Genomic DNA, 21,083 nt, shown 5'->3' on the forward strand with positions numbered 1-21,083 from the left:
ATAATCGGTCAGCTCACTCTGGAGGCTTACAGATTGGTTCTGTTTGAAAGGTGGAGATATATATGCATTCTGTTGCTTTATTTGAAAAATGAAAATAATTGTCATTGTTGACTTTATGGTGTGAACCCCAAGACACTTTGGTGAATTGAAGGTTTTTAGATTTATGGTTGGGGCCAAATGTGGTGGCTCACACCATTAATCCCAGCACTTTGGGAGGCCAGTGTGAGAGAATTGCTTGAGCCCACAAGCTCAACTCTCAGGAGTTCGAGACCAGCCTGGGCAACAGTAGTGAGACCCACCTCTATCTCTACAAAAACATGAAATACCCTTTCTCAAAGAAAGAAATGTATGGTTGTGAAACATGGCTTATAAAGCAATTAAAGTTTTGCTTTGAATAGTGCAGCAGTTTATCATGTAAGAAGAAACTAATGAGGTGTTATCTTTTTTCTTCTGTTAGCATGTGCTACAAAACCTGAAGAACTTAGGTAAGTAATGTTTTGCAACTTAGAAATTGATATAGAATGTTTGGAATTTATGTAGTTGCTATCATTAAGCAAATATTTAAGACCTATCAAAATGTCAGGTTGTCCCTAACGCACCAGGGATATATATCGGGGAATAAATAAACATATAATGCCAGATAAAATTGACATGATGAAAAATTAGAGGAGTTTAAGGAAGTAAAGAATGGGGTCGGGGCAGATGAGCCATTCATGAAGAGAATGACATACATTTGTTATTGGCAAGTGGCTGAGAATCTAAAGATAAATTAGGATCCTTGTACATAAGGAGCGCAAAGAACAAAATTGATTTGCAAATAAGCAGTTTTATTCCTGGGATAAATCCCACTTGGTTGTGGTGTATAGTCCTTCTTTATATTGTATGTTGCTGGATTTCATTAGCCTAGTATGTTTTTGGATTTGTGTGTCTATTCATCAGATATATTGGCCTGTAGTTTTCTTATAATGTCATTGTCTGGTTTTTTATGTGGGGTGGGTAATACTGGCTTTACAAAATAAGTTTGTATATGTTTCCTCCTCATCTATTTCTTGGGAAGAATTTGTAAATAATTGATATTAATTATTTAAATGTATGGTAGAATTTACCATTAAAGCCATCTTTCTCTTTATGTGAAGCTTAAAAATTCTTGTGAGAGATCTATTCAGATTTTCTTTTCTTCTCTTTTTTCTTGGGGGGATGGTGGTACAGGGCCTAGCTCTTTCACCCAGGCTACAGTCCGGCAGCTTGACATGGCTTGGCTCACTGCAGCCTCACCCTCCTAGGCTCAAGCAATCCTTCTAGGCACTTGCCATCATGCCTGGCTAATTTTTACATTTTTTGTAGAGATGGGGCCTCCCTGTGTTGCCCAGGCTGGTCTCAAACTCCTGGGCTCAAGCAATCCTCCTGCCTCCACCTCACATCTTGCTGGGATTACAGGCATGAGCCACAGCACAGGGCCCTCCCTGATTCTCTTTTTCTTCTTGATTCAGTTTTGGAGTTGTTGTCTTTCTAGAGTTTATCTGTTTTATCTATGGTATCTAGTTTGTTGACATACAGTTTGTATTCCCTTTTCCTTTGTATTTCTAAAAGGTCCATAGTAATATCTCCTCATTCCTTTCTGATTTTTAGTATTTTGAGTTTTTTTTTTTTTCCTTGACTAGTATAGCAAAAGGTTTGTCAATTTTGTTGACCTTATCAAATAGAACCAACTTTTGGTTTCATTGATTTTTCTGTTTCATTAATTTTTGCTCTATATTATTTTTGCCTTCTGCTTGCTTTAGGTTTACTTTGCTGTTTTTCTAGTATCTTAAGGTGAAAGGTTATCTGAGATATTTATTTTTTAACATTTAAAGATATTAAATTTCCTTTCAAGCACTCCTTTAGTTCAATAAGTTTTGCTATGTTGTGTTCTTGTTTTTTGGTTGTCTCAAATTATTTTCTAACTTGTGATTTCTTCTTTGACTTGTTTGATTACTTAGGAGTATGTTGCTAAATTTCCATGTATTTGTGAACATCAAAATTTTATTTTTTTCTAAATTTATTCCATAATGGGTAGAGGACATACTTTATATGATTTCAGTCCCTTTCAACTTAATGAGACTTGTTTTATGACCCCTCCATATGAGTCACCCAGGAAAATAGTTTATGCGTACTTAAGAAGAGTATATATTTTGCTGTTTCTGAGTGGAGTGTTTTATAGATGTGTGTTAGTTTATTGTGTTCAGATCTTCTGTTTCATTGTTCATCTTTTGCCTAATTTTAATCTGTTTTTGAGAGTGGAGTATTGTAGTCTACAACTATTGTCTATTTCTCCCTTCAGTTCATTTCTGTTTTTGTTTCATGTATGTTGTGAATTTGGGGTAGTTATGTATGTGTTGATAATTGTTATAGTGTACTGATGGACTGTTCTTTTTATTGTGATAAAATGTTCCTTTTTATGTCTAGTAACTTTTGTTTTAAAGTTGATTTTATTTGATGTAAATATTGCCAGTCCAGTTTTCATATAGTTGCTTTTCCATGATACAACCTTTCCATCAAGTCTGGAAGTTTTCACCCATTATTTCTCTAGATATTCTTTATGCTCTCTTTCTCTTCTCCTTCTGGAATTTTCATTAACATGTAAGTTGTTACACTTGATGATTTCCTACGGGTCTCCAAGTCTGTTCCCTTCTCTTTATACTGTTTTTTTTTCAGACTATGTAATCTCACTCGACCTGTCTTCAAGCTTACTGATTCTTTTACCTACTCAAATCTGCTATGGAGCACCCCTTTGTTAATTTATTTCTTCTGCTGTATTTTTCAATTCCAGAATTTGTCTCTGGTTCTTTTTTATAATGTCTATGTAATGATACTCTCAATTTGTGAGACACAGTTGTCATACTTTATTTCTTTAGATGTGGTTTCCTTAGTTCTTGAACATATTTAAAATAGACGATTTAAACTATAGAGAACTAAAGGAGTATTAGCCCCATCTTCTTTGCTGCACCCACCAGAAGTAGAGCTACCACCACACCAAGATTGGAAAAAAGGGACAGAAAAGCAAATTGTGGATCAAATGTCACAGACTTAGGCCTTAATGAGATTTAGTAGATTTTCTTGAATAAATGATTCTCTACTTGGTGTGTGCCTTTTAATGATTTAAAAAAAAATGGCAGGGTGGGGAAGCTGGGTGCAGTGGCTCATGCGTGTAATCCCAGCACTTTGGGAGGCCAGGGTGGGCAGATCACGAGGTCAAGAGATCAAGACCATCCTGGCCAACATGGTGAAACCCTGTCTCTATTAAAAATACAAAAATTAGCTGGGCATAGTGGCAGGCGCCTATAGTCCCAGCTACTTGGGAAGCCGAGGCAGGAGCATCGCTGGAACCTGGGAGGCAGAGGTTGCGGTGAGCCGAGATCACGGTATTGTGCTCCAGCCTAGCCAATAGAGTGAGACTCCGTCTCAAAAACAAAAACAAAAAACAAAAAACAAAAACAAAACTAGGCCCCCTAGTTTTGTTAGAGGCAATTATGCCTCTAATCCCAGCACTTTGGGTGGCCAGAACGGGAGGATTGCTTAAGCCCAGGAGTTCCAGACCAGCCTAGGCAACGTGGTGAAACCCCATTTCTACAAAAACCACAAAATTTAGCTGGATGTGATGGTACCTGCCTGGGGTCCCAGGTACTTGGGAGGTGGGAGAATCACCTGAATCCAGGAAGTCGAGGCTGCAACAAGCCATGATCGCACACCACTGTACTCCAACCTGGGCAATGGAGTGAGACCCCGTCTCAAAAACAAAAAAAAATTTTTTTTCTTGGCTGAGCGTAGTAGCTTATGCCTGTAATGCTAGCACTTTGGGAGGCGGAGGTGGGCGGATCACTTGAGCCCAGGAGTTTGAGACCAGCCTGGGCAAAATGGCCAAACCCTTTCTCTACAAAAATTACAAAAAAAATTAGCCACATGTGGTGGCGTGCGCATGTAGTCCTCAGCTACTTAAAGGATGAGGCAGGGGGATTGCTTGAGCCAGGGTGGCGGAGACTGCAGTGAGTTGAGGTCGTGCCACTGCACTCCAGCCTGGGTAACAAAATGAGACCCTGTCTCAAAAAAAAAAAAAGAAAGAAAAATTTTTTGTTTATTTGTTTTTTGAACCACTTAAATGTTTGTTTCACTGGGGAGAGTATCTGCTTTTGTTTTCAAATTACCATTCTAAAGGTCTTGCTTCTGATGGCTCCGTTATTTTAATTAATTAATTAATATTTTTTTGAGACAGAGTCTTGCTCTGTCGCCCAGGTTGGATTGCAGTGACGTGATCTTGGCTCATTGCAACCTCTGCCTCCCGGGTTCAAGTGATTCTCCTGCCTCAGCCTCCCAAGTCGCTGGGATAACAGGCACGCACCACCATGCCCACCTAATTTTTTGGATTTTTAATAGAGACAGGGTTTCACTGTGTTGGTCAGGCTGGTTTCAAACTCCCCACCTCAAGTGATCCGTCTGCCTCAGCCTCCCAAAGGGCTAGGATTACAGGTGAGAGCCACCACACCCGGCCGGCTCCATTAATTTTAATATTATTTATTACAGTGAGTCTATAGTCTCATATAATGCTTAACAATGGGTATGTATTAGAGTCTCTTAGAATGCCGGTTAAAGATAAGATTCAGACCATACCCACAAATCTAGTTTATTTTTGAATTTGTCTGTACTCTTATATGGCAGGTGTCTCACTAGACCTTTTTTGAAAGAAATTGGTTATTTTTGGATATTGAGTATCATCAGCCTCACCTTGAAATGTCCATTTTTTTTTTCACTTTGAAAGCTGTTAAAGCCAGTCCATGATTAGTGATTGACTATAGTAGCACTCTGCTTTTTGAACAAGGACTCCCCTCAAGTTTCTTTAGCTGTCAATAGGCTGTTGAAAATAAATGAATAAATAAATAGAACAGGGAGGAAGTGAAATTTTTATTGGTTAAAAATCAACATTTTGTGCCTTTTCTGTGCTGTATACTTTTATTTTTCTTGGATTTGTTTATAAGCTATGCTTTTCAGAAAAGTGGAGTAATGGCTGGGAGGAGTGGCTCATGCCTGTAATCCTAACACTTTGGGAGGCCAAGGCAGGCAGATCACCTGAGGTCAGGAGTTCGAGACCAGCCAGGCCAACATGGCAAAACTCCGTCTCTACTAAAAATACAAAAATTAGCTGGGCGTAATGGCGTATGCCTGTAATCCCAGCTACTCTGGAGGCTGAGATAGGAGAATTGCTTTAACCCTGGAGTCGGAAGTTGCACTGAGCCGAGATTGCGCCACTGCTCTCTAGCCTGGGTGACAGAGCGAGACTCCATCTCAAATAAAAAAAAAAAAGAAAAAGAAAAATGGAGTAATATTTGAGATTCTTCTTTATCTTTGAAATTATTTTGTTTATTTAATGGATTATGTCTTGCTTTCCTGAAAAGGAGGCTGGGGTATGGAATATTAGAGCTTAAAGTAAAAAGTGAGTACCTGCTAAAGTTAGCAGAAATGTGAACAAAGTATTCAGCAATGATACATAGTTGAAAAATTAAGGCTTTTATTTGCAAAAAAAAGAAAAAATGAATATATATAGTGCCTGTTTTGGAATTATGATTAATTTAATGGCTAAATGTTAGTGTCTCTTCGTTAGTGATGCTTTTGGCTCTGGAAAACATAGCAGAAATGGCATATTTAAGGGATGATTTTTTTTTTAGACTAGGCTTTTAGAAATGGGATCTAGAGGAGGACCCAACTCTCCTGAAGGGTATTGAGCACCACCCATCGCAGTGCTTGAGAAAACCTGAGCTCAGACTGGCATGTTGTATGCCCTTTCACTCTTGCCCTTCCAGTTCTGTTTGTATGAACAGTTTTGCTCCACTGAACCATGGAAAACAGTACTGTTTGAAAAGGCACAACTAGACCTGAAAAGCTTCTCAACCTTGTATTCTGCAGTTTTGTAAAATGCCCATTTGAATAACAGATTTTTTAATTCTCTAATGTCAGTCATTTTTCTTGTACTATTTTGGCTCCTAACTACTCTTGTGAGTCATGAATACTATACAGTATTTTAAGAGGTGATGTTTAAAGGATAGTTGACATTTCAATTACTGGTACGTCTTATACAGGCTTAATATGCAGTCTTGAAGACAGGGAAGAGGAAAAGAAAAAATGGTAGAGGAAATCAAATGAGTAGGAGGTATACTATGTAAAAGCAAAAGGGTCAGTTATTTTATCTAGTCCTTTAAAAAGGGAAGTTTGAACTAGATTAGTAATGAGAAATAATTCAGTAATTCCTTAATACTCATGGAAGTGAAAGAATGTATATAATTATCAGAAAATAATGCTTTTTGTATTTCAGACAATTTAAAACAGGAAGCTATGATTCAATTAACATCACTTAAAAGTATTTTGTTCTCATGTTATTCTTACTGATCACCTACTAAAGTTATTTCTAGTTAAAGGCAAAGCTTCTGAGAATAACCAAGGGACCATGGACTAGTAAGTCTAACCTCTGTACCAAGCAGGCAGGGTGAGATTTCATTAAGGCTTAGGATCATGGGTATTCGAGGAAGAGCAACATGGTTAGTAAAAAGAAATTGTACCTGATGGATATAATCTTTAACATTGCCATGGCAGTGAATCTACACTAAATTGTTTTATTTATTTATTTATTTTTGAGGGAGGGGTGGTGTGGTTTTTTGTTTGTTTGTTTGTTTGTTTTGCTTTTGAGACAGGGTCCACCCAGGCTGCAGTGCAGTGGCATGATCATGGCTCACTGTAGCCTCAACCTCCTGGGATCAGGCAATCCTCCTACCTCAGCCTCCAAAGTATATGAAACTGCTTCAGGCACACACCCCAACACGTAGCTATTTTTAAATTTTTTGAAGAGCTAGAGGTCTGGCTCTGTTGCCCAGGCTGGTCTCAAATCCCTGGGCTCAGGCGTCCTCCTGCCTCAGCCCCTGAGAGTGCTGGGATTACAGGCCTGAGCCACCATGCCTCACCAATAGTATTTCTTTTAAAGGTATTTTTTTGTTGTTGTAATCGCTATTATTTGTATTTCGCTAGTATTAACTCATTTAGTCGTTCTAACAGTCCCATGCAACTGAGTAACCCAAGGTATGCAGAGTAGACCTAATGACACAGCTTGGCTTTGAACCCAGACAGTGATAATGCAAGTGATGGTGACGCAACTTGTAATTGATCTGTAGTTCTTAAAAAAGTAGAATATAAAATGTGTTCACTCTTCATTCCCCAGCTTTTTAGCAGGGCCTCTCTTTATTCTTCGGTTCTTAACTGGTTGGCTTTCATTATCAGGTAGTGGTTTTTGCTCTCACCTTGTTAGAAAGGCTTCTGGATACTCTATTCAGAGATTGTATTTGAGAGCTTTGCTTGTTTCCTTAGTAGAATGACGTGTTGGCTGGTTATAAAATAATATTCTTGATTATTGCTACGGGAGGTCTTTGCCAACCTGATAATTGGTAGAGATTTGCTTTTAAATCTACTCGGGGTACCCAAAGTATTCCTTCCTTATCCTTGAGGATTAGTGGCTGAACAATAAGGGATTGATTGTATTTCATTTTCTGTCTCTTTCCTGAAACACAGTGCTGTCATTAAATCTGTAAATTTTTTTCTCACTTTCAAGGAATTTTTTTAATCTTTGAATTATTTTTTACGTTAGTTGAATTTCTTATTTCAAGGATACCATTTATCCTTGTTTTCGAATGTCTGACATTAGGAAACCTTTTTTCTCATTTCGTTGTGAGTTATAGTTCATCTTTGAGTTTTTATTTTATTGAATTTTTTTTTCTGCTGTTCTGTAGTTTGTATTTTTTTTTTTGTATTATAGGTTGAGGGTTTTTTCTTTTTTTTTTTTTTTTTTTTTTGAGACGGAGTCTCACTCTGTCGCCCAGGCTGGAGTGCAGTGGCCGGATCTCAGCTCACTGCAAGCTCGGCCTCCTGGGTGCACGCCATTCTCCCGCCTCAGCCTCCCAAGCAGCTGGGACTACAGGCGCCCACCACCTCGCCCGGCTAGTTCTTTGTAATTTTTTGTAGAGACGGGGTTTCACCGTGTTAGCCAGGATGGTCTCGATCTCCTGACCTCGTGATCCGCCCGTCTCGGCCTCCCAAAGTGCTGGGATTACAGGCTTGAGCCACCGCGCCCGGCCAGGTTGAGGGTTTTTTCAAGTGCTTTGTGTGGGGATGGCAGGGTGGGGATGGGTACAAACTAAACTGAGTTTGTTTTTGTTTTTTGTGGTTTTTTTTTTTTGAGATGGAGTTTGGCTGTGTTGCCCAGGCTGGAGTGCAGTGGCGCAATCTCAGCTCACTGCAAGCTCTGCCTCCCGGGTTCATGCCATTCTCCTGCCTCAGCCTCCCAAGTAGCTGGGACTACAGGCACCCACACCACGCCAGGCTAATTTTTTTTTGTATTTTTAGTAGAGACGGGGTTTTACCGTGTTAGCCAGGATAGTCCCTATCTCCTGACCTCATAATCCGCCCACCTTGGCCTCCCAAAGGGCTAGGATTACAGGCGTGAGCCACCATGCCTGGCCTAAACTGAAAATTTTAAAACGTGTTTATAAGTCATTTGGAGAGGAAGGTGTACACACAGAATTTTCAAACTTTCTAAACCTTTTATACTAAGGCCTTTTGAGTTATAAAATGCTGAGTTGTTGCCGATACTGGAAAATCTTGAGGGTAGGAATATACAAAAGAAGTGACAGTTAAGTTTATGTGGGTCTTGTGTTGCTGTCTTTGTTAGGTCATCCTTGACAGCTGTCGTCCAAAGAATAAACATTAGTTGTGAAGCATACCTCTAAAGCATGATTAAAATACAGGTATATGGAAACATCAAATGAGCAACTATAGAAAAGCAAGTATTTGCCTATAAGAACAAGTGTTTTTGGGTATCTGACATTCTTAGTTTTAGGTACCAGCAGTTTTATTCTTTATTTGAAACAAAATGTTAATATCTTTAAAATAAATATTTTGTTCGTGTATGTGTCATCTTACAAAGTGAAGTCCTAAGATTTCATATAGAATTTTTAATAGATTTTTTCCCCCATTACAGTGTTCACAATAATGTTTTGACCCAAAGTAATGGCTCCCAACAGGTAAGACAATATTAAGTTTCTAAAACACCGGATCACCGGTTAATTATGGTAACAGTAGTACTATTGATTGGATTTTCATAGTGGTGTATGTAACCTTGCACAAATTGTGTGCATTTTCTTTTCCTTTTCCCTTTAGTGGTTCAGTAATAACTTCCTGTTATTTTTTCTCTGAGATTTTGTAAATGAAACAGCTGCTGTATAACATTTTCTGTCACTGTGAATCCAAGAACATAATTATAATTTAACTGATTACTAATATTTCATTCATTAACTATCTCTGAGGTGGTATATAAAATTCAAGCATTTGGTTACATTTTATTTGTTGGCTTTGTAAATAGTACTCCATTTTAGTATTTGTTGATGAAGAGATCTGTTATCTAGGCAAAATAGATAATTTTTGTAATTTTTGTCCAAAGGCTTGGGGGATGAGATCTGCTCTGCTTGTGAGTCCTTCCATTTCCTCTGCTCCTGTGCCAGTGGAGATAGAGAATCTGCCACAGAATCCTGGAACAGACCAGCATGACAGGAAATGGTTTGTTAATTCCTTAAACTAAAATAAAATATTGCCTACTTAATTGTATTCGGAATTCCAAGCCGTAATCTTAAAGTACTTTAAATATGATTGAAAGCAAATTATTCGTATTTGTAAGCTGGAAAGCATGTTATTAAATAATCATATTGAGATGGGGAAAATAAGGATGTTGGTGATAAAGGGAGTACAGTTGTCTAAATGAAGACCATCAGACAGCTGTCCTTATTATTTATTTGAAACAAAACATTAATACATTTAAAATAAATCTGCTCTTATTAGCTTGATGTGGTAGTGGTGGATGACTCTGTGTTGAAAAAGACAGTAGAATATTTTCCCAGGTCCGTAAGGAAAGTATATCCACTACATGTTATTCCAGACAACACGATGCTGCTTCGAATGTGTTTTCCTCATTAAAGACAGAGGGTAAAGTCAGAAGCGAAACATGATTAAAATCTGATAAAGCATGAGATACCCTAAGGAGACTGAGAGAGAATCTGATGACAGGAAAAAGATACTTTAATAATTTAGACTTCCAGGTTTTTTTTTAGATTAATAGTAAATATACAAGTATGGATACTTTATGTCTTATTGGAGTTAATCACTTGAGTTTATCCTTTCCCAAATAAATATATGTGGCTTGGTGGGTGCTTCTTGGGGATTGATTCAGTGGTCATGTTGGGTGTGTCACCTGTTCAAGTTATTTTTGTGTTTGTGAAATGAATTTTGATAATTCATAGGATTTTTCTCTTTTTCTCTTGCTCTTAGTTTGTGTAGTACCTGAAATCTAATGCATTTCTGTGGTGATCTCAAGGTTTTGGTCAGCTTTCTGTGCAGCCAGTTCTTCCTTCATGGTGGTGGGTCAACAGTGGTTGGTGATTTTCAGTCTTTGCTATGTAATTATTTTTCACTGTTATTTTGGCTTAACTAACTGCAAGGTGCCTTGCTCTCGATATTTGGGCATATTTTTACTTCAGTTCCAAATAACTTGCGATTAGTTTATAAGATTGAGTTCTCTTCTCCCCTGGCCCCATTTTCTCCTTTTTATTTTCTTTCTACATGGGTGTGTGGTGGTGATACTTTGTGTATATTTGTGTGCATCTGGGTACACACGTAAAAGTGTAAAGAACAAGGCTTATAAATGTCAAATTTATTTTTTAAAGTCATTTTTAGAAAGTGTCTTCAATTTCTTATGGAAAACACAGCTCCTGTAAGCAGTTACGTTTTATCTCATTGATGTTACCGCCAAGTTCTGTTTGCAAGGAAAAACAGTACTGAGACTTCAGCTGTAAAAGAAGTGTTTTTTATATGTTTGCCTTTTACATTCATATGGAATGAGAGTCTAATTAGTTGGCATACTATATTACAACACTGAATCTGAGTTTTTCCATATTAATAGGTACATACTTAAATCTGTTTGATTTTATTTCTTAGGTACTACTTGGTTAATTTGATGCATCCTTTAGAAAGAGCATTGAATTTATTAAATTTTAAGGAAAATGAAAAATTTGGAGCTGTGTGTTTTCCTTTATGTGGTTGTGCTGAGACCTCCTTTGCTGAAATAGAGTAAAGTGGTGCTCTTTATAACAAAATAAGCCTCAGTGTATGTCAACAAGGGTATGGAACTGAATATAGAGCTGGCATGTTTTGGAGATAATGGACTCTTCCGCCTTAATTTCAGATGTACTCTGCATTTCATTCTTTTTTCTGCATGCTTTGATTCTTGTTAATGCTTTCAAAAGAATATAAAACAGTCCTCCTTTAGAAAGTGGTAAGTGGTTACAATTTGGAAGTGCTTCCTATGTTTGAACAATTGGGCAGAATAATGGACCATTCTATTTCTGGCGGATAACTTTCAACCAATTTAATCTAAACCTACTCCCTGTTCAAGTCTTCAGCATTTTTTTGCTGGTGTCTTTTAAATGACAGCATTATTAGAGTGAATGATTTGGCATATCAGTAGCTTAGAATAATCAGGTATTTAAAATTTCACATTTTGAGAAACAATTCATGTATTGTAAACCCACAAATCATTTGTAAGCAACAACAGAAACAAAACTGAACAGTGTTTAGAAACTCTTGCGTTGATAGGGGAGAACATAAACCTAATTTAGTTTTCTAAATTTTTAGAGACCATAACTTGAGGGTTGTGATTTTTGTGAGCCAGGTCTGATGAACAAATTGTATTTCAGTTAAAAGAAAGATGATTTTGTTATAAAAAAGCCTTCCAAGTTTGTTTTGAAAAATTATTTTAATTTCTTTACGGTTTCCCTAAGGGATAAAGGTGAAGATTAATGTTTTGGTTGAGTTAGAAAGATAACACTTACTAAAAATGTATTTTTGCACATATTTTATATTTGGGGTGGTATTTTCCTTTGTAGTTATTTGAACTATGTGCTGCCCTTTCTGCCAAGTCACCAGACTTTGATTTGCTTTCTTTCTACTGGAGGACTCTGATCACTTCTAACCAAGAACTGCATGTATGCATGTTTCAGTCTTAGAATTCTGTAGGCCTTTTCTATAGCACTGTGATAAGAGGTGCCTAATACGCTTACTAAACTACTTCTTGGAGAAGGTGTATCATCTGATCACATTATCTGTACCTGTTGAATTTCATTTTGAGGTCTTGTGAACTTTGATTATATAAGGAGCAATGATTCTCTATTGTTAATTGGGAACATTGATGTAAAACTACATGGCCTCTGAAGGTAGATTTTTTATTTTTAGTGCTCTGTCTGAATTTTGTTCCCTGGGTTTCAGTTCTGTGAAATCTCATAATTTAAGGAAGAATTTTCAGTCTTCCTTTTCCATACATGCTTTTGTCCTTATGTATAGTTATTTTTTCAAATATTTGAAGTAAGTAGATTATGAATATTTTTTTCTTCTGATTAAAACCCCTAACAGCATTTCTGCTTTTAGTGTTAGTAACAACATCAGGGACAGATACAGAGTGTCTTGCTTTCTGAGAAATTTCTTCTTTAATTCACTTTAACTGAGTCAGATCACTTACATGTATTTCCATATTGGTATTTTTCATTACATGTAACTTTGTGGATTTCCCCCACTTTGTTATTCTTGAATGTTATTATTGCATGGAGTAGATGTTGTTAACTACTCATAGCAGCAGTGCATGCTAGTGACATTACCTTTCACCTTTATTATCTCTTACACATCCATTTTCTCCTATTCCTATTGACTAACTGTGCTCCCCTCCCACTCCCCAACCATCCAGGCTCTCTGCTGCCAGTGACTGCTGTCAACGTGGTGGAAACCAGTGGAACACAAGGGCCTTGCCCCCACCCCAGACCGCACATAGAAACTACACTGACTTTGTTCATGAGCACAATGTGAAGAATGCAGGAATCCGTCATGATGTTCATTTTCCTGGCCATGCAGCCATGACTGAGATATGAGTGTTGAGCCTGTTAGGCATTGGGACTCTTTGTCATGCAAGTTGATGGTATACATTATCTGGTGTTTATGGGAGAATTTATAGTGAGTCACTAGTTGTTTAGTGCTGTTTGTAATTGAATTCTTCCATGAAAGGGGCAAGGAATCTAAGAAGCCATATGCCGTCAATGATAATGATTAATTTTGTGTATTGAAAAGAGTATGTATACCATAGTGATTTTGGAAAGGTTTTCATGATTTTAGTATGTGAACACATCACCCAGACTATATCTAAGGAGAAAGTTTGTGTTTGTGAACAAAGTGCCCATTATTCCCCCACCGCGTGCCATCCAAAGAGATCGAGGTTAAAAGAATCAGACACACTAAAAACACACTGGAAGCATGTCCAGGCATGATATATCAGCCTTTTGAGATATTTATTAAAAACTTGTTCTTATATACTATTTTAATATGTCTAAAGTGACACATGCCTTAATTTAAGTGCCTAAGATTTGAATTAATGTAATTTTAAATTACAAACACTTTTACTTTTTAATAAACACAAATATTTTAACTTACCAAAAAGTTTAGAGATCACATTAATAATGTGGCTCATGTATAGAGAAATCTGAATGGTTACTTTTGAATGGTTAACTGGTTAACCATTCAGTGGTTAACTGAATGGTTACATTACTACTGAATGGTTATATAAAATGGAAAATGTATTTACTTTGTCTTTTCATTTTACTGGCTTTTCTCTTTCATCTCATACACCTGACAGATTACCCAGGTTTGCAACAGTCTCATAATCTGATCCTGTACAACCTTTAAAATAAAATTCTGAAGCCAAACCATATTATTTTTAGATTGTATTACTATTTTTGATCCTTTTTGAACTTTAGAATTTCAAGCTCCTTGGTTTAATTAATAGAGGCATATTAGCTGGAAAAAGTCCATTTCTGATAGGAAAACATGTAAGGGAAGCATTTCTTCTGTCTTTTTTTTAGTTTTCTTTTAGATTTTAGAAAAATTTTCAAACTTAAACTGTGTATATAGAAATCTATAGATATTTTATATTTCGATGAGTTTATAATGCTTCAAGATAATGAAGTTTCATTATAAGCAGCTTAACTCATTTAATGCATCCTGTTCACATAGAGGTTGGTTTTATATCTCAAGTCCTTCCTGCCAGACAAAGATTAAGGTTTCAGAGGGCTTAATACTGGACTGTTGGTTTAATACTGAGTGGTTGGTTGCAGTTTGTCCGTAGAAGACCTAAATAAGCAGAACTTACTAATACTTAAAGAACAAAATTTGTAGGCAGGTTTCAATCTGAGTTCAGTATAATTATGTATATGGGGATGGCCACTCAAAGTATTTAGCGCATCCTCTAAATATAAATAGATCTGTATCTTAAATAGCCCAGCCCCCACCTTTATAAGCCCATCTTCGTTTAGTGAGCTTAAAAATGGCCACTAATGTATGGCCCTTATAATTGTTTTAGACATTACTAGCTCAGATGATAATTGCTAAGTATTGTCATTGCTGATTTTTTTTCTTGAAAGAGAGGAATTTGGATCATAACATTTTAAGTACAGAAGCTCTGGGTTCAAGAAAAGATTTCATGGTATATATATCATTAAAAAAAGTACTGTTTCTATAGTAGAAGCCAAAGAGGCACAGTGAATAACAAGCTTTCCTGGTCTTTTAGAAAGCTGTAAGGTTTGACTTCACTCACTTTAAAATTATTCTTAATCTGCAGGACAGATGCTGATATAATGCCCCATATATATCTTAGCAGATTGTAATTGAAGAGTAAGAGCTTCAGTTCATATTGAAAGTAGCCATTTCTATAGAATTTGAATTAATCAACGTTTAAGGGAAGATTCACATCATGGTTTTTCTTTTGTTGAAAACCTTGTTGTAAAGAATTCATTTGTGAATTCCTGATGAGAGAACCTGGACTGGATGGGTGTTAGGGATGGAGGCAGCGAAAGGGGTGAGGAAAGTAAAGGGCTAAAGCTGGATGGTAGTAAAATTAAACTTGTCTATTTTATAAAAGTTGCCATGTGCTTCAGAATTTCTTATCAAATATTGCACGTATTTATTCTTTCTACTGATATTTGCAAAATGGATATGTATGTTGTTTCCAGAGCTATCAGGTATTTATAAGTAGCTCAATCTAAATTAAATAAATTGTCACCAATCTATTTACACTCTGCATTTTATTATGCGTAAAGGGTCAGTGATGATAAATTCGGAATTAGAGAAGTAATACCCTCCAGAAGCACCTTACTGGGTCACCGTCCTTTTGATCAAAGGGTGTCAGCAGCACAGAACTTAAGTATTATGTCATTTAATTTATAGTGCTTTGGCTAATTTTATTTAACATAATTAATTTTAACATCCTGAATTAGGTTGGTTTTATTTTGACTGTTTTTACAGTCAAAGAAACTTGTAGAAACATAGCAAAGCTAGTGACCTTCACACTTTCATGAATGAACATAAATGAGCTCATAAGATCATTGTCTCTTTTTGTTGAATTTCAAAGGCATTTACCTATCTTGGAGTAAGACCTAATGTTTCCGACCTTGATAGGATAATCATAGATAATATACTTTTAAATGAATTTACAGAGAAAAATAAATTGTATTTGTGCTGCTATGTGTATAATATGTCTATTTTGAAAAGCACCTAGTATACAAACACTAGTATTATAATACCAGTATAATTCAAATCATCTTTTTTTTGGAGGGGAGTTTATTTAAAGTGTTGGACAAAAAAATGTTATTTATAACACTTGGTTGGGTCTTTTTTTTTTTTTTTTAATTTCTTTTTGTTGTTGTTCACTGTTCAAAAGGTACATCACCAGGTTGGATCTCTTTATTCACCAATGTAAACTGAACAAGTTCGACGATGGTTGTCCCCTATTAGTGCATCATGCCCCAATGGTGGGAGCTATAGTTGTTTGAGCCATGGTACTGTCTTTGGTCAGGGCACATTCTTCATTTCTAAACCATAGTTCATTGCTTTGAGAGGCTGTTATTTTAGTGTTAGTCTTTGAATATTGGTTTGAAAATAATACAGTTACTATTTTTTGTGGTTGGTATTAGGACCATTATTTGTTTTGCTAAAACAAAATCATCTTGTTTCAATAACATTTTATCTCTTTCCCACCACATACTTGCTTCCTGAATTTTAATATGTGTTATACCACATCATCAGTTATATTCTTGCTTTCCAGGATTGTTGTGAATGCTTGCATGTGAGATGCTTTTACATAAGGGCTAGGATTTGGAGATACTTCTGTGGTGGGGAAACAGCTTTCTCTCCTTCCTTCTTCGTGCCTGCCTCTTCCCCTGCCCCCATGTATAAAATGTGATTTGTCAGCTCCTTTCTAGATATTATGAATCATGTGAATGTAGATATGGTAGTCTTCCCCTACCCCCCCTTTTGCAGAACATAAAAATTTCTCATCCTCTGTTCATAAAAATGTTTACTTTAGTCACATGAAAACATTGTGAGAATGGAATCTTGTTCCATTAACGTTAGCCTTGGCGGTGTAGAAATTAGGACATGAAGCATGTCACTTTCAGTGTAAAATATGTCAAGGAGCTTAATTTCTTTCATCAATTCTGGACAATTGCTAATGTAGTAATACACTGTAGTTGCTTTGAGCACCTTGGGCTGGTGAGAAGGGACATACATAGTATCTTTGTTAAAGAATGAGTGAAGAGAAGAGAAAATTTTAAAAGAAATTGGTGAAAGGAAAATAACTTTGGCTTTTTTATGATATTTTTATACTGAAGTGGAAAAACAATTGTTCCTGTTCTTCCTGAAGGAATTGTTCTCACAATTTTTTCATTATTAGATAATTACCTAAGCTTCTGTGTTATAAGCTGTGGCCTCAGTAGAGGTGGTGGTGCTTGAGTGAACATTTTACATTTTGTTCCTGACAGCTGGCCAGCATTGTGTTTATATTGGCATGGAAAAGAGATATCTGACTCCGAGAACAATGTTTTCCAAGGATTGTGACTGAAGACTTCCTTAATGGTGTAATAATGTAACTCCTCATAAAAACAGGTTCAACAGCTGTAGCTAATTTTTTGTTGTTGAAGGAAGTTTCATTTGTTGTTTTTAACTACTTGTAATAAGAATTGAGATCCAGTGTTTAAGATTTGTAAGAAATTGCAGATTCCGTAATGAAGCTCACATCTACAGACATGACTAATTATTGATAATAATAGATGCAAAATATTTTGAATTATTAGGGGTAGAGTTAAAAAATGAAAAATAAGAGGCTGTGATAATAGGAGGATGATTGCTGGCTTGATTTACCTTGTGAAACTAGTTAGAGGAGTATTCAGATAAATTGTGGAAAACATTAGAGGATGCAAAATACCATTGGAATTCATACCCATTAATAGAGAAGAATTTCTTATTACAAAACTATATTTGTAGCCCCGCCAATAGCTTCAGGAATTATTTAATTATAAACTCTGTAGAAGTTTGGAGATAAGACCTGTGTTTAATAACTTGCGTTAAATTTTTCTGGGGACGTCATCAGCAAAACTCTTGGATAATTAGAAAAACCTGGGAAGATTTGGGTTCTCTGGAATATCCAAGTTATCACTTTGAAATTTCACAATGATGTTGGAGTAATAGCATTAAAATATTTGAGTAGTAAAGGCATTGAGTATCAGTGTGAGTCATCCACATTTGATAAGGAGGTCTGGGGCATTTGTTGCAGTGAAAGATTTCAGGAGTCTTGCATTGGTATCTCTTTTTTTGATTCATCTCATTTGTTGAACACCTCCCAGAGTACTTCATTGGGTCTTCTTTATACACAGCCACTTGTAATTATACCTTTCCATATACTCTTGAATTTCTTGGTCTTCTCCCTGTTGTATGCATCTGGTTAAATCCATCTTTGTACACTCTACATATAAATGGTGAATGCGAAATACACACAGATTATTGAATGGTCTTTCAATTTTGGCCACTAAACTCAAGTGAGCCTTCAATGCTCCCTGATATCATACTACATTTCCTTAATCTATTTGTTCTCCTACAATGCTGGGCTGACTTTCTCCTCTTTCAAACCACTTCCTCCCTTCCTACTCTTTGTTCTCAGCTGATGACCTTGCTTCCTACTTTATTGAAAACATAAGCAATTAGAAGAGGTCTTCTCCATACTCCCACCATTTTATCAATGAACTTACTTGCATTTGGGAATATGTTCCTTACTTTCCCTGCTATTAGCTAGGTGAACCATCCATATTCTATTTAAGGCCCGGGTCCTCACGAGTCACTTAGATCCTCACCCCAAGTTACCTTCATTTGAGCAGTCCTCCCTTCTGTTCTACTGCATCAGTTTTCCCTTTCTGCTGGAATAATCTCATCAGAACAAAAACTTCCTAAGGTAGCTCACATCATTTAAAAAAGAACTGTCCCTTCAATCTACCTCTTCTGGCTATTCCTCCATTTTTTTGTTTCACTGGTAGCAAAACTCTTTGCTTTGTAAGAATTGTCTATACTTGCTATCTCTTCTTTCTCTGAATCTCTTGAACCCATTCTAATCAAACATTGTCCCTGACACAAAGCACTGGGTATGATTGTGCAGGTTGCACACTGTACAGGAGTGCCACATTTAGGAAAACGATGTTCACATAATTTATGGCAGTGATTTTCCAGCAGATGGCACCAAGTGTCTTGTTGCAAAAAGATTAGTGTATTTGACAATTTTACAAGAGATGGAAGTGTCTTTTAAGAGGAGCATTGTTTTAATCCGTATAAAGGCTCTGCCTTGGGCTAATAGTGTTATGCTACTACTCCACCAAAATAGCTTTATTAGGTCACAAATGACCTCCATATTTCTAATCCCACAGTCCATCTTATAGTCAGCTTAAATAGCATTCGTAACGGTCGCTCACTTCTTCATGAAATTGTCATCACCTAGCTTAGAGATGCCACTATTTTTTATTGTCTTCTAACCTCCCTTTAACAAGCCATCGTCTTCTAACAAGCCATGGTTTTTAATACCCTTTGCTAATTCCTACTTATCTCTCCAGCCCCTAACCTCTGTTTAAGGAACTTTTCTGTAACAATTCATTCCCTTTGTAATATCATCCAGCATTACAGTTTTAAATGCTATCCATGCACACTGGCAATTTCTGAGTTTATATCATCAACCTGGACTTTCAAATTTCCAGACTTATATATCCAACTGCCTATTTGACATCTCTACCTAGGCATCTAATATAGGCGGAAATTCCCACACCCCTCCTGCCCTACCTTCCCCTAATTTTTTTTTTTTTTTTTTGAGGCAGAGCCTCGCTCTGTCGCTGAGGCTGGAGTGCAATGACGCGATCTCTGCTTACTCCTGCCTCTGCCTCCTGGGTTTCAGCAATTCTACAGCCTCAGCCTCCCCAGTAGCTGGGACTACTGGAGTGTGCCACCACGCCCAGCTAATTTTTGTATTTTTAGTAGAAACGGTGTTTCACCATGTTGGCCAGGCTGGTCTCGAACTCCTGACCTCAAGTGATCCGCCCACTTTGGCCTCCCAAAGAGCTGGGATTACAGGTGTGAGCCACCGCACCCGGCCCCCTATTGTTAACATTCCATATGCATTCCATAACTTGTAGCAATGTTAATTTCTTAGGTTTTGTTTGTTTCTTAGTTTTGACCAAACATTGCCGAAACAAAACCTAAGAAGAAACAAACGAAACTGGACCTTACTCAGGTTTCACTGTCTTTCCACACATTTTCCAGGATCTGACCCAAGATCCCATGTTACATTTAGTCCCCTTCAGTCTGTGACAGCCATTCCATGTCTTTCATGATTAGCCATATGCCCTGTGGAATGTTCCTTGATTTGAGTTTGTGTGGTATTTTCACATGATTAGTTTGAGGCCATGGATTTGGGAGAAAATACTGCAGAGGTGATGATATTGGGCATCCCGAATTTAATATGTTCAAAATTGGACAATGTATATCTCCTGACCCCTGCAGTTTTTCCCATCTGTGTGGTTTTTGTAGCTTCGTAAGTGGCAGTTCTCTCTTTTGTGTTGCTAAGCGCGTCTTGGGCTCTACTCTAGACCTGCTGAATCAGAAACACTGGAGGTGAGGTCCAACAATCTGTTCCACATGCCCTCCTGGAGATTCTGATGCATACCGAAGTTTGAGAAGCACTGACTTAGACCAGTGCACCTTATGGTCGTCTTGACTATTCTTTGTCTCATACTCCAGACGTCTTTCAGAATCAGTAAATTCTGTCAGTTCTGTCTTGAAAATGTATCCAAGTCTACTGCTTGTTACCATCTTTACTGTTCCCATCTTGTTTCCATTTTTTGTCAGCCCCGCCCTCTTTTTTTTTTTTTCTTTTTTTGAGACGGAGTCTCGCTCTATCGCCCAGGCTGGAGTTCAGTAGCACCACCTCAGCTCACTGCAAGCTCTGCCTCCCAGGTTCACGCTGTTCTTCTGCGTCAGCCTCCTGATTAGCTGGGACTACAGGCGCCTGCCACCACGCCTGGCTAATTTTTTGTATTTTTAGTAGAGATGGGGTTTCACTGTATTAGCCAGGATGGTCTCGATCTCCTGACCTCATGATCCGCTTGCCTCGGCCTCCCAAAGTGCTGGGATTACAGGCGTGAGCCACCGCACCTGGCCAGCCTTGCCCTCTTACCTGGCCTCCTGGCCATTGCCCTTGCTCCTCTGCTGTCTGGTACTCCTTTCAGCAGCTGTAGTGATAACAGCAGATCATGTCATTTCTCTGCTTACACCTTCCAGTGTACCTTCCAGTGTCCTTGTCTCAGAGTAAAACCTCAGATCCTCACATTGATAGAAATATGCTTTTCCTTCCCCTTATCTTCTATCAATCCTGACCTTGCTTACATCCCATCTTATACTTGCTCAAACATACCAGGCATGTTCTCTCAGGGTCTTTGTACTTTCACTGCTTCCTGAATATTCCTCCCTTGAATCTCTTAACGGTTCATTCAGGCACCATCAGGTTTCTTATCGGAGAAGCCTTTCCTGACCACTCTGAAATAATCATGTTCCCCACCCCCTGC

At 37.5% G+C, this 21,083-nt stretch overlaps 1 protein-coding gene across 5 annotated transcripts in view; it reads left to right on the forward strand.

Moving 5' to 3' along the window:
• EPB41L5 (erythrocyte membrane protein band 4.1 like 5) overlaps positions 1 to 21,083 on the forward strand; it is a 179,183-nt gene that overhangs the window by 70,702 nt on the left and 87,398 nt on the right. For 4 of the 5 annotated variants that reach the window (XM_033231775.1, XM_033231772.1, XM_033231774.1 and 1 more), the window contains exons 14-16: positions 458 to 485; positions 9,050 to 9,092; positions 9,509 to 9,624. In XM_033231775.1, the coding sequence (XP_033087666.1) occupies positions 458 to 485; positions 9,050 to 9,092; positions 9,509 to 9,624 (187 nt within the window). Of the gene's footprint in view, positions 1 to 457; positions 486 to 9,049; positions 9,093 to 9,508; positions 9,625 to 12,853; positions 15,672 to 21,083 lie in introns of those variants that run through there. The other variant, XM_033231776.1, reaches the window with a different exon arrangement.

Source organism: Trachypithecus francoisi, unplaced genomic scaffold (genome assembly GCF_009764315.1).
Source record: "Trachypithecus francoisi isolate TF-2019V2 unplaced genomic scaffold, Tfra_2.0 Lachesis_group13, whole genome shotgun sequence".
In the NCBI taxonomy this organism is placed as follows: domain Eukaryota; kingdom Metazoa; phylum Chordata; class Mammalia; order Primates; family Cercopithecidae; genus Trachypithecus; species Trachypithecus francoisi.